The 13,212-nt window shown below is 49.0% G+C and overlaps 1 protein-coding gene across 6 annotated transcripts in view; it reads right to left on the bottom strand.

Annotated features, from left to right (window-relative positions):
* Positions 1 to 196: 196 nt before the first annotated feature.
* The window catches only part of LOC138824079 (dystroglycan 1-like), a 46,272-nt gene continuing 33,256 nt past the window's right edge, over positions 197 to 13,212 (bottom strand). For all 6 annotated transcript variants that reach the window (XM_070017774.1, XM_070017772.1, XM_070017777.1 and 3 more), the window contains 2 exons: positions 12,533 to 12,930; positions 197 to 5,207 (listed from right to left, as the gene is read on the bottom strand). In XM_070017774.1, the coding sequence (XP_069873875.1) occupies positions 2,808 to 5,207; positions 12,533 to 12,817 (2,685 nt within the window). In that variant the 5' untranslated portion in view covers positions 12,818 to 12,930 and the 3' untranslated portion in view covers positions 197 to 2,807. The remainder of the gene's footprint in view (positions 5,208 to 12,532; positions 12,931 to 13,212) is intronic.

The following is a 13,212-nucleotide window of genomic DNA, read 5'->3' as shown; positions in this document are numbered from 1 at the left end:
GGGGAGTTTACTTGTCAGTACTCCTCTTAAGAGTTTCTGTGAAGGCAAAGAGAAATGCCCACCTCCACCCCGTTTCATTTCCCTCCTCCCCCCCCACCCCCAGCCAGGGGATGGGCCTGGCCAGGTCCCTTTCCTGATCATAGAATCCTCCCACCAACTCATGTTTAGGGCAATCAGATGCTCCCAGGCAAGGGCATTGTAATAAAGACACTGCTTTTATTTAGTTCGATATGTTTCTATACAGAATGCAGAAAAACACATCTTAAAATCATATAGAAGGAAATAAAAACACATCAGTGGTTGGTGAACAACTTGAATGGGAGATTGGCTCTCCGTCTCAGAGTCCAATGGCCATTACCAGCCCAGTGCTCAGGGAGGAGGGTGCCTGCGAAGGCATTGTTACGGTTGTTATTCTGTTCACTGCCCCGTTGCCTCCGGTTGCTATGGCAATGAGCCATTCTGGGCCAGCCTCTTCTCTGCGTGGCAATGCCCAATGGTGGGGTTGCTAAGGGCAACGGAGCGATTTGGAAGGCCTTTTCAAAGCCCTCACCTGGAACATTGGGGGGGGATTGTTTGTATTTCTTGACAAGGTCATCAGCAATTCCACCAGGTCAGATCCCACTTGCGTTCGCTCAGTCTGAGGCATCAGGGAAAACTCCCAGCGTCCATCTGGGACTTGGGAGGCACAAGGTCTGGCCATCAGCCATCCTTGGAGCGCTCATCTACAGACTGTCCCCACAGCATGGACACTGCTCACTCCCGAGTACCCTGCTAAAGGAGCTGGGGGGTGGGAGGGGGGGGGCGGCGGGCGGGCCAGGAGAGGGGAGGGGGTAGGGGCCCTGTGGGAGAAGGCCCCAAGGGAATCACACTCTTTGGAGAACAGCAGAAGAGAGATCTGCTGCTCCTTCCCCTCTGTGACAAGTCAGTCGATTATGGCTTAAGAAAGAGCTGCTCCGGGTGCAAATGGAGCCTGGGTCCAACCCATCCACCCTAGATCAGGGAAGGGATACATTATTGCGAAAGGCATTCCTCCCTACAAGGTACCCCAAAATAACTCAAGACGTCAACAAAGTCATGCTCAAAATGGGTTTCTTCCAAAAAGGAGGAGAGAATCGAAGCCGAGTGGGTGCTCCTGAGTCATGGGACAGAGATGCAGATGGATGGACGGATATTCTGCTAAAAAAGGCAAAAGAAAAAAGGAAAGGAAAGGGAAAAGAAAAAAAAGTCCCAGTGTAATTCTAGAATTGAACCCTTTAGGAAAAAAGTGGGGGGGAAGGATCAAAATGAGCAAAGCCGTCAGTTCCGTGGGTTCGACACTAAGAGCTTGTACAAACTGCCGTTTTTAAGCATTACCGTTTTTTTCTTTTTTTTTTTAATAAAACAATTTGAGGCTGTATAAAAACTTGAGTAAAAAATTAGCTTTGAGAGCCCACAGATTTTTTTTTTGTTTTTGTTTTTTTTAAACTATGAACTATTGCTGGCACACTCTGCCCCAAGCCACCAGACCCTTTCCAGCAGCCCGTTCGAGGCCCGAGCCTGGGGACTGGGGCGCCAGAGAAAAGGGATGGGGAAGGGGGGTGTCAGGGTGGGGATGTGGACTGGTGGGACAAAGCGGCCAAGGTCAAGTGAGAAAAAAGAGCATCACATGACATAAAAATATTGCATCTTCACCAAAAGGTCCCCCACTGAGTGTTTCAAAAACCATGGTGTTCCTTTTTGGGAGGGGAAGGGTGGTGGGGGAAACCACAGAGAGAAGGGGAAAAAAAGAAAAAATTGGTTGATGTGGTCGAGTCCCTCGACCTCCTCAAGCGCACCCCCCCACCCCTCACAAGCAGCTGGCCCACCTTGGAGCACCTAGATTGGGGGCCACAGCCATCACTGCCTCTTGGAGTCCCTTTCTCCATGGAAATGAAGACCCCCCTGGGTGGCAGGCCACTAGCGTGCATGGGGTAGAGGTGGACATGTCCTCGGCCCAAGAGGCCCCTCTGGTTTCCGGCCCCTGGCAACGGTGGGAGAGCAAATCCAGCACCAGGGCCCTGGCCCCCTAAGCCAGGGCCAGGAGGCCCCCCAGTCAGGCTCTGGGAGATCAGAGCAACCAAGGTGACCAAAGTGTGAAAAAATAGGATTCCTTTGATAAAAAATACTGTCCCTTGGTCTTCTCTTTTTAAGTTTGAAACACCCTGGGAGCTTATTTTTAGCAAAGCAATTTCCCCTTTACCCACCCCCAAATTATACATCACAAGTGTAGGTAAACAGCAGATTAAATGTAAAAACTGAAAACCGTAACTTCTGAAAAGTCCTTTTGACTTGAAACCTTTAGCTACTGTTCTCCATGTTACGACCTGCAGCTAGACACACGTGAATAGAAAAAACAGTACAGTTAGTGTTAAAGGCAAAACGCAGAGGGCTGGGGGGGCGCGCCCAGCACTGCCTGCAAGTTCATTCACGGCTCCTCGCTCCCCCTCCAGCTACTTCTACTCCAACAGTGCTTTCAGAGCCAGCCATCAAAAACGCAGCAAAGAACTGTCTATGAACGAACAAAAAGCTGTTAGGCAAAAAAAAATTAAAATTAAAATAAAAAAATTAAAATTAAAATTAAAAATTAAAAAAAAAAGTCCCCAAAGTTTCTCCAGCTGCTTTGGGGGGTTTGGGAGGACCAGAGAGGGCGGGCTTTGTCCAGGCCCTGTTTGTGTCAGTGTGTGCTAGGTTGGGTGTTGGCTACCGGTGGGCGATGGGTCTGTGGGCCACCGGTCTCCACAGACAACACACCCCTGCCCTACCCCTGCCTCCACCCAGGCGCTTGTGAGTTAAGGGGGGACGTATGGAGGGGGTGACCGGTACGGGGTCATGTTCTTGGGACGGGAGCCCTTGCCCTCCATGGGGGCCGTGAAGGGTGGGGGCGGCTGGTAGGGAGGGGCGTTAGGATCCTCATCCCGTAGGGGTGTGTACTCTCCCACGGTGTCCTGGTTCAGAGGAGTGGTCTCGGGCACGCTCTGGTTGGGGTACTCAGGCGGGGGGAGGGGGGCCTTCTCCTCCTGCAGGATGAGTGGCATGCTAGAGGAGGGCGGGGGCTTGGAGTCATCTAGCTCATCGGCAAAGATGATCGGCACCCCCTTCTTGATAAAGGTGGCCTGGTCCTCGAGGGTCAGCTTGCCCTTTCGCTTCTTGCGATAGCAGATCATGGCAATGATGCCAGCGATGAGCAGGATGGCCGCGACCACCACGGCTGGAATGACGGTGTGGAGGTAAACGTCATCCTCACTGCTCTTCTCGGGGTCCCTGTCTGGCACCTCTGTGGGTGGCACGGTGGAGGGTAACTTCTTGGAGCCCACGGGGATAAACTGCAAGTGCTGGCAACTGCCGGCACCGGTCACGGCAATGCTCAGGGCCTTAAAATCAGGCTCCAGGGCGTTGGAGAAGGCAGGCCGAGGTTTCCCCGTGTCATCGGCAATCCTCCGGCTCAGTCCCGTGATCTGCTCCTTGGGACAGGGCTCCAGGGGTAGTGTGTTGTTGGTCCACTCCACGACGATGGAGCCCCGGGTAATGTTCTGTAGGGTGATGGTGCTGCAGTTTCGGTCCCCGAAGGCAAAAGCCAGCTTCTTTACCAAGGCGATTTTCTTGTGGATGTCATTCACTACGGGCGCTGGGTCGCCAGTAAACTTGGCCTTGAACCTTGCAGGGGCCTTGTCCCCTTGGGGGCGCTTATGGACATGGATCTCGAAGGCATCCACGGCCGACAGGCCCCCCTTGTCTGTAGCGTGCATGAAATACTCATGTTTGCCCACGTGGCTGCTGTCGGGCAGGCCGTACATTAGCTGGCTGTTGCTGTTGAACTGCACCCAGGACTTCTCGCCTACCAGCTGCTGCTCGCGCAGCTTCAGCGTCAGCTTCAGCTTGTCGGTGGTGGTGTCCTCGAGGTCATAGAAAGTGTCTGATGGGATCTTCACCTCAAAGTAGGTGCCCACCCAGGCGTCTACCCGGTCGATGTGATTCTTGAGCTCTGGGCGCTGGTTGGGCTCCCCACCACGAGGCACGCCGCTGGTTGTGGTTCGGATACGAGTGGGTGGGGAGGCCGTCTCCAATCTGGTGATGGGAGCTTTGGTGGTGACTCGGGGCACTGGGCGGGGGGTCCGAGGTTTCTTGGTTGGCCTGCGAGTCGTGGTGGCTGAGGAATCAGTCGAAGGCGTGGCTGGTTTGGGGGTAGATACTCGGGGCTTCTTGGTGGTAGTGGTGGGAGGCGTAACCACTGCCGTGGGCTCCACGTAGCCAGGAATGGTCATGGTTGGACGAATCTGGCCGGGACCCATGGTGCCAGCTTCTGATACCCGCGTGGGCTGGATAGGGCCCAGGGTGGGGGTCTGAATAATGGCACCTCGAGTCCGAATGGTTACCGTGGGCTTCCCGGGAACAGGATCCCTGACGGGAGGAGCCAGGGTCTCTGTGGGAGGAGCGATGGCTGGTGATGTAGGGGTGGGCACGATCCTGGATGGTGGCTCCTGGATGGCTGTGGTTGGGGGTCCGATGGCAGTGACGGGCGTGGGTGTGGCATGGATCTGCCGCCGGATCCGTTTGGGAAGAGGGGGCTTCTTGTTGGCAATGTGCCAGCCCACCACCGGATAGCCCAGCTGGGCGGACATAGCACCCTCCCGGGCAGGGGCCTCGACACTACGAATGTCAGGCACACTGTTCTGGTTCAAGGAGCAGCCCAGCTTCCAGGAGAGTAGAGCCCCATTCTCTACCACCTTCTTTGCGTTGCCGGGGCCGGCCATGAAAGCGGACATGTCGAACAGTCTATTATTCACCACTGGCACCAACTTCATGTTGTGAAGCTCCACCTCTGAGAAGCTGCGCATCCTGTGCAGAAGGTCGATCCTCTGCTTTGGGGTCATCTTGGTGAGGTCAGCATCTAGAATCACTGTTAGGACCGTCACTGGCTCGTCAGCAGCACAAGCAGAAGACACTATGTCACCAGGGTCTGGCGACGCCGCTCTCACAGACTGGGGCTCACTGTGGTCCTCGGGGTAGACTTCAATGGAGAACACACTGGAGGTCTGGGGGACGTGACTCCCATTGGCGCCCAGGCGGGCAGCACTCACCGAGATATAATGCACACCCTTATCGGTGTCAAGGGGGAGGCCTTCCAGGGTGTGACTTTGTGGGTCCCAGTGAAGCCAAGATGGCAAGGCCTCCTTCCCAGCTGTAGATACCTAGATGAGACACAAGCATGAGTTACAACTGCATACCATAAACATGTTCACTGTACTTAACTCCTGGCCCCGCCGGAGTTCTGTGACAAGCTGATGAGAACAGGGTAATTCCACTCCAGTTTTCATGAAAGCAAGTTACAACATTCCATTTTAAGTAGAGACATCAGAGTTGAAAAAATGGTGGCTCTCCGCATGGCATGATGGCTTGTGCATATATATCCAGTCTTACCTACTGGAGAGGTGAGCCAGGGATTTGGGACCAGCCTGGGAAACACCACCCAAGGAAGAAAAGGAGGAACTCAGAAGCTTTATTTTGACTGACAACAGCAATTTGACTTCTACAGGAACCTGGCCAAGTCACAGGCAAGCTGGCACGTCTGGATTTTCAAGGCCATTAGGGAAAGTCTAAGGATGCCTGAACGGCTGGCGGCATCCATGATCCCTGGAGAGTCCTTTCCCACCGGCAGTTCCTCCCGCTCCAAGACACTCACTTCGGCCCTCACTCACCATAGAGGCGCTTGAAGATGAAAACAAGACCTTCTGACCTATAGGAACTCTCGATTCCCTCTCCAGCTTTTAAAACTTAAGAGGCCCTGGAGCACCTCTCCTCCTCCCAGTGCCAAGTGGTGAAGCAAAGGATGGGGAAATTCCTTTTAAGAGGCAGTAGCCTTCAGACAATACAGGATTTCATTCCCATAATCACAGCCTAACAGAAAGAAGCCCCATTTGCCTCTATGACTCCAAGCTCCAGGCAGGTTGAGGCCTGACTCCAAGTTAGTTCTTACTGTCCTCATTTAGAACTGGGAGAAATGATCCTATCCTCATAGGAGTATATGACAAGGCTCATACTGACAGCCCGTTCTGATTCCTTCCTGCTCCTGTGGACTGTCAGGAAACTAACTAAATAATGCCATACCAACAGGCTCAAGGCATGTCCCGGTTCCACTCCCCAGTCTTTCTTCCCAGATGACTTTGGACCCAATGCACAGTGGAACCTTATCTCTCTGTTCATAACCCAAAGCATAAAAGGAAATGGGGCCTGAAGGTCAGGGGAAGGCTAGGATCTGATGAGAAACCAGGGAGAGGCTAGGAACAATCAGGGAGCTGCTTGCCTGCCAAAACCTGTCTGGCTAGGAGTGGGTGAAGCTGAGGAACATGAGGAGAGAAGAGGACTTGCTACAAGTGACAGCCCAAAGCACAATATTCACGAAGCTGTCTGATTCCACCTCCACCTCTGATAGTGCACAGATGCTTCTGGGTAGAGCAGGAGCCAATAGGGGTTGGGCAGCAACATCTTGAGGCTAGAGGGAACTCCTCACTGCACCCTTTCCTAGCAAGGCCTCTACCTTCCTTCAGAGCTGGTCAATGCAACGACTCCTGATCATTCAGTTCCCTCTCCTTCAGTTCCCCCGCTCCTCAGCCACGCTGCAGAGCTGGGCCAACCTGCAGCCATCTATTGGCCGTGGACCAATAGACAACACTTTGGAAACACTGGAAAATGAGGTGGCCATCGGACTGCTTTCTTTACACGGTGAAGGAAGCAGGAAATAGTCCCTTTCAAGAAGTCTGAGTCTTGCTGCTGACTCATACCCAGGATTGCCCTGTTCCTGTGCCATGAACTGCAACGGTGAGCTGAAATCTGCTCAGAGCCTCCTGCAGATGAGGAACACAGCCACCATATGGCTGGGCCACAGGGAGACGGACGGCACAGTTTTAGCTTGGACCACGGACCTATGTCTTCCTCCCTAGATGAGGTACAGAAACAGAGTAGAAAAGGACTCAGGTAAAGCAGAGGCAGACCCATGGTTCAGCTGGTAGACAAACAGTATCAACCTGCACTTGGCTCCTACCACAAACACCAAGGCCACCGACCACATTTTGAACACATTTGTCCAACCCAGCCAGTTCCCCTCTAAGCTGAGCTATAAACCATTTGACCCGATGCAAACTGGTCTCGACTAAAAACAAAATCTCTTCCCTCCCAAAGTAAAGTGCCGGTGGCTCACAACTGTAATCCTAACTATTTGATAGGCTGAGATCTGAGGACCATGGTTCAAAGCCAGCCAGGACAGGAAAGTCTATGAGACTCTTATCTCCAATTAACCAGCAAAAAGTTGGAAGAGGAGGTGTGTATCAAGCCATAGACCACTAGTCTTGAGCAAACAAGGGCAAGCAGCAGGACAAGCACAAAATCAGTCTTTCCATCCCAATCCCTAACATCACCTGTTTTGTCCTGTTCTTTCCAATTTCTTGTCAGTAATGCCAGTACTAAGGTTTGAATTCAAGGTCTTGCGCTCACACTTGGTTTTTTCACTCATGGTTAACACTCTTACCAATTAAGCCACATCTTCACTCCCTGATTTTTGCTGGTTACTTACTTACCTAGTTTGTAAATTTTTTTTTTTCCCCCAGTCGTGGGGCCTGAACTCTGGGTCTGGGCGCTGTCCCTCAGCTCTTCAGTTCAAGACTAGCATTCTACCACTTAAGCCACAGCGCCACTTCTGGCTTTTTCTGCTTATGTGGTGCTGAGGAATTGAACCCATGAATGCAAGGCAAGCACTTTACCACTGAGCCACCTTCCCAGCCCCTGTAATTTTTTTTTTTTTAAACACAGAAGCCTATATTATCATTAAGTATGTGAGTTGATGAATCTGGGGAAATTCTATTCTGACAGCCCACTATCAAGGATGCCTTCCTTTGCCAACCCACATTTCCTGGTGTGGTGTGCCATGCTCACACAAGGGTCTCATTCAGAGCCAGGGAACACCCACTTGAGGCAGGAAGAAACTGCAGTTCATCTCACGCAGGCAGGGTTGCCACAAAGCTCTCAAGCATCCAAAGAAATACTCCTTTCATGAACTCCTCTTCCTGGCTAAAAAGAGTATCCATTGTTACCAAGGGAACAATTAGAAGGCCCATGCCAGCAGCTGAGAGCACAGTCCCAGAAGGGCTGCTCCCAGCCTGCGGACATCTTGGGTTGAGGGCAAGTCCACATTGTTTGCAGGCTAGGAGGCTGAGAGGAACTAGGAATGAAAACCTCCAGGAGCTTCATCAAAAGGAGACAGTGGAAGGGGACTGACTGTCCCTTGGTAGCCTAGTTGATTCATGCAAAGTAAAGACATCTCTCCCTATCATCCTAAGAGGAAGAACTAAACCTGAGCTTCTGCAGCTCTTGGAGGAGCAGGCTGAGTGCCAAGGAGGGACCCCGTTCCATGAGGGTTGCAGGCTACCACCATGATGTTAGCTGAGGCATAGCACAAATGGGGCAACTGTGGAGCCTCACTCAGCCGGAAATGAGGTTGTTCTGGGGTCCTGTGATTCCTGACTAGGTGTGAGCCGGCTTGCCTTTTTTAGAAACCACATCAAACAGAAAGAGCTGTAATTTCTTCCCCCCCCCCCCATTTAAAATCCTGGGTCCCTAAGCTGACTACACTGAAAATTATTAGAACCTCTGGGAAAACATGTTGTTTTATGTACATAAGGACGTATTTAAGTGAATCAGACACTTGATAAAAGAGTATACAAAAGAACAGATACTGTAATTCTGAACTTCTAAGCCAGCACATGTTTCAAGTGATCAGATGCTGGTATTAGTGTTCCACTCTGGAGACAGTAATCAGTTAGGAGATTTTCATGTTCTTATGGACCTGGTATTTTCCCACATTTTGGGGGGGGGACAGGTTTGGGGGGGGTCTTGAACTCTGGGCCTGGGTGCTATCCCTGAACTCTTCAGCTCAAGGTGAGCTCTTTTACCACTTGAACCACAGCACCACTTCTAGTTTTCTGGTGGTTCATTGGAGATAAGAGTCTCATAGACTCTCCTGCCTGGTCTGGCTTTGAACCACGATCCTCAGATCTCAGCCTCCTGAGTAGCTAGGATTATAGGCATGAGCCACTGGCACCCAGCTATATTTTCCCAGATTTTAAGTAATTCTTCCCATTCCTGCCTGATCAGTTTTCTTTTCTTTTCTACTTTGTAGACTAGGTTATTTAGATAGGAGGTAATTACTGACCAAGAAGAAAGGAGGTGGGGGGGAGAGACACCAGATCAAGTGACAGTCCTAAGAAAGAAAACAGAGACAAAGTACTCAAAAAGAAAAAAAAATAACAGGAGGCCATCACAAGAACACAAGAACCTACTTAAAGCTGTTCCCAATAGCCAAATCTAAGATAATTTTAATACCAGAATAAATAAGGCAACAATAAGTTATAAACCATTCAATATTGGAAAACGGTTGAAGGCCAGGTGCTGGTGGCTCAAGCTTAGTCTTTTGCTGAGCCTAGCATAGGCTAGTTTTTTCTCTTGTGTATGACCAGTAAGGTTTTGATAATCCAAAGCAATGGGTACGTACTAACAGGGTAGATCTTCATTACCCCTTCCAAATCATAAATACTTGAGACACTACTAGATAATAGAAATGTAACCAAAATGTACGAATTCACCAAAGAAGGCTGGAGATGTGGCTGACAGATTGCCTCCCAATCATGTATGAAGCCCTGAGTTAAAACCTTGTACAACCAAAAAAAAAATGTACGAATTAAAAGGACATGTTTTGGGGTTTTTTTTAAAGCAGGATCTCAATCTACAGTACAGACTAGCCTCTAACTCACGATCTTCCTAAATCAGTCTCCTGAGTGTTGGGATTATAGGCATGATTTAGGAAATCAATGCCATAGGCAGGAATCAGCAAACTATGGTCATAGGCAAAATGTGGCCCACCACCTATTCATACGTGACATGTCTTTTCTACTTTCAAATGCTTAAGGAAAAAAAATATTTTTCAACAATGTATGTAACTAAATTTTCATTTTCAGTATACCTAAGTTTTATTGGAACATAGCCTACCCATTCAATTACCTGCTGTCTACATGTTTTGTATTATATTGGTGATCTGAAGAGTTAAAGAAAAACTGTATGAGCCTCCAAAGCCTGTAATATTTGCTATCTGTCACTGTAGGAAATTAGTGTGCTAACTTCTACTCTAGGTGATATTCAAAATTAAAGGATATATTCTATCTGCCTGCCTACCATATAAATGTACTCAGAGTTGAGGGGAAATTTTAGGATTCCAAAGCAGATAGGACTATTTTTCCTTCACACAAAAGCTTCCATTTTCACCCAATCTCCATCCTGGTGCATCAGCCAGGACATATGTCTCAGATCCCTTGTTCTCTGGATTGCTTCCCCGAAAGTGGCAACGCTAAAGTTTGAGTTCTTTGGGTTTTCAAATGGTTAAAAACCACATTAGATATAAATCAATCAGCAATCTAAAGTATGTGCACGCACATACATGCACACACACGTACACTTCTAATCTTATTTTATAAGTCCTGGGACTTGAACTCAGGGCCTGGGCCCAATCCCTGAGCTTTCTCACTCAAGGCTAGTGCCCTACCACTATGAGCCACAGGAATACTTCTGGTTTAATTGGAGATAAGAGTCTCATAGACTTTCCTGCCCAGGCTGGCATCAAACCACAAACCTCAGACCTCAGCCTCCTGAGCAGCTAGGATTATAGGCATGAGCCACTGGTGCCTCGTCACTTTTTTTTAAATTTACATATATTTTTTTAGTGCTGTGGATTGAACCCAGAGCGTTATGTACACTAGACAAGCACTCCAGCACCGAGTCACATTCCTGGCTGTAACTTGGGGTTTGTTTGTTTGTAGTTGTGAGTCTTGAACTCAGGGCATGGGCACTATCCCTGAGCTCTTTTGCTCATAGCTAGTTCTCTACCATTTTGTGCAACAGCTCTGCTTCCAGTTTTTCAATAGTTAATAGGAGATAAGAGTCTCACAGGGACTAGATTTCAGCCTCCTGAGTAGCTAGGATTACAGGCATGAGCCACCAAATGCCCAGGTCTTGGTTTGTTTGTTTTTGATGCCTGTTGTGGGACTTCAACTCAGGGCCTGGACATTTTCCCAAAGCTTGTTGTGCTCAAGGCTAGCACTCTACCAATGAGCCACAGTTCTACTTCTGGCTTTTTGGTGGCTAACTGGAGATGAGTATCATGAACTTTCCTGCCTAGACTTCCAACCTTGATCCTCAGATATCAGCTTCCTGAACAGCTAGGATTATAGGCATGAGGCGTCTTGGGTTCGATTCCTCAGCACCACATAAAGAGAAAAGGCTAGAAGTGGTGCTGGGGTTAGTGGTACAGTGCTAGCCTTGAACAAAAGAAGTACCCAGGCCCTGAGTTCAAGCCCCAGGACTGGCAAAAAAACAAAAAACAAAACCACCTCAGGGACAGCACTTCGGCCCTGAGCTCAAGCCCCAGTATTGGCACAAAAAGTAAAGAAAAAATAAAGAAAAGGAGGGGCTGGGAAGGTGGCTCAGTGGTAGAGTGCTTCTTGCATGCCTGAGAGGCCCTGGGTTCGATTCCTCAGCACCACATAAGCAAAAAGAAAAAAGCCGGAAGCGGCACTGTAGCTCAAGTGGTAGAGCACTAGCCTTGAGCTGAAGAGCTGAGGTACAGCGCCCAGGCCCAGAGTTCAGGCCCCACAACTGGACCAAAAAATAACTAACTAAATAAATAAATAAAAAATAAATAAAGAAAAGGAGAAAAAGTTCAGTCAAACCAAGTACTGATGGCTCATATCTATAATCTGAGCTACTTGAGAACCTGAATTCTAAAGACTCTAGTTCAAAGCCAGACTGGGCAGATAAACCCAGAAGACTCACCACAGAACTGAACAAATTGTAGAGGGCCAGCTATGAAGAAAAACAACAATCAAGGGCTGGGAAGGTGGCTCGGTGGTAGAGTGCTTGCCTTGCATACATGAGGCCCTGGATTCGATTCCTCAGCACTACATAAGCAGAAAAAGCCAGAAGTGGCGCTGTGGCTGAAGTGGTAGAGCGTAGCCTTGAACTGAAGAGCTGAGGGACAGCACCCAAGCCCAGAGTTCAGGCCCCACGACCAACAAAAAAAAACAACAACAACAACAATAATCAAGACCACAAGACCCTGAGTTCAAGCATCAGTAGCAGCACCTGTATATTGCATGTGTGCACATGCGCCTAACGCGTGCGTGCACACACACAGAGTTCAAAGTACTTACAAGTTCTGTATTTTAGAGTTTACCACTATGGTTTAGGAAAGTTGACTTTTTTCTTATACACATGCCAGGCTTTTTAACAAAAATCCCTAAGCCAACAACCAAGAGACTTTCCACAGTGCATGGTAATGGCTTTTCCATGGTGAGTCCTTCAACATGGGAGCAAACCAGAATTACTGCAGCCTACTACAACTGAGACCTTAGGAAAAGGCATCAAAATTAAAATGGAAGATGAGAATCCCTCATTTGCACTTCATATCTGGTCTCACCTTGATTATTTCTCCACTGGAGGCAATTAAATCTGTTGGAATGGTCACTCGAAATGAGCGACCGACGACAGCTGTGCCATCAGGAATGCCAACCACGGTGGGAACAGCTTCATGAAGGTCGGAAAGCACAGAGTGCATGGATGCCTCCAGTTGGTTCTCCCAGTCCCTGACGGCTTCTGAAGGGTCACTTGGCCAGCGGGATTGCGCCATGGCCATGAAGAGTAGAAGGAGAAAGGTCCTCCCCCAGAGGGGGAGCAGTGAGTGGCCCATAGACATCTTTAGCATGGGCTTGAGTTTGCTCAAGCTGATAATCTTGCTAAGGAAGGAAGCAAGTGATATGGTCCCGGAGTTGGGTCCTCACCCTCTGTATACTTTCTCCATCCCAGAACACCCAGAGTCTGTAAAAGAAGAAGAGGAGATTCACATTTCAGCAATGGTCACTGTTTTGAAGTCATGTACTATCCCCCAATGCTGCCAAGAATGTCTACTCTGTCTCACATACTGCACCATTAAGCTACTACTCTAGTCCCCTAATTATATTGTTCTATACTTCAGTGAACATGTGAACACCAAAATTAAAAATATGACATTTAAATCATTCAAAAAAAAGGAAATACTTAGGCAGAAATCTAGCAAAATATGTCTAGAATTTGTATACTGAAAACTATAAAACACTGTTG

Source organism: Dipodomys merriami, unplaced genomic scaffold (genome assembly GCF_024711535.1).
Source record: "Dipodomys merriami isolate MVZ:Mamm:240054 unplaced genomic scaffold, mDipMer1.0.p SCAF_125, whole genome shotgun sequence".
NCBI classification, from domain to species: domain Eukaryota; kingdom Metazoa; phylum Chordata; class Mammalia; order Rodentia; family Heteromyidae; genus Dipodomys; species Dipodomys merriami.
This window is presented reverse-complemented; position numbering and strand designations above follow the sequence as displayed.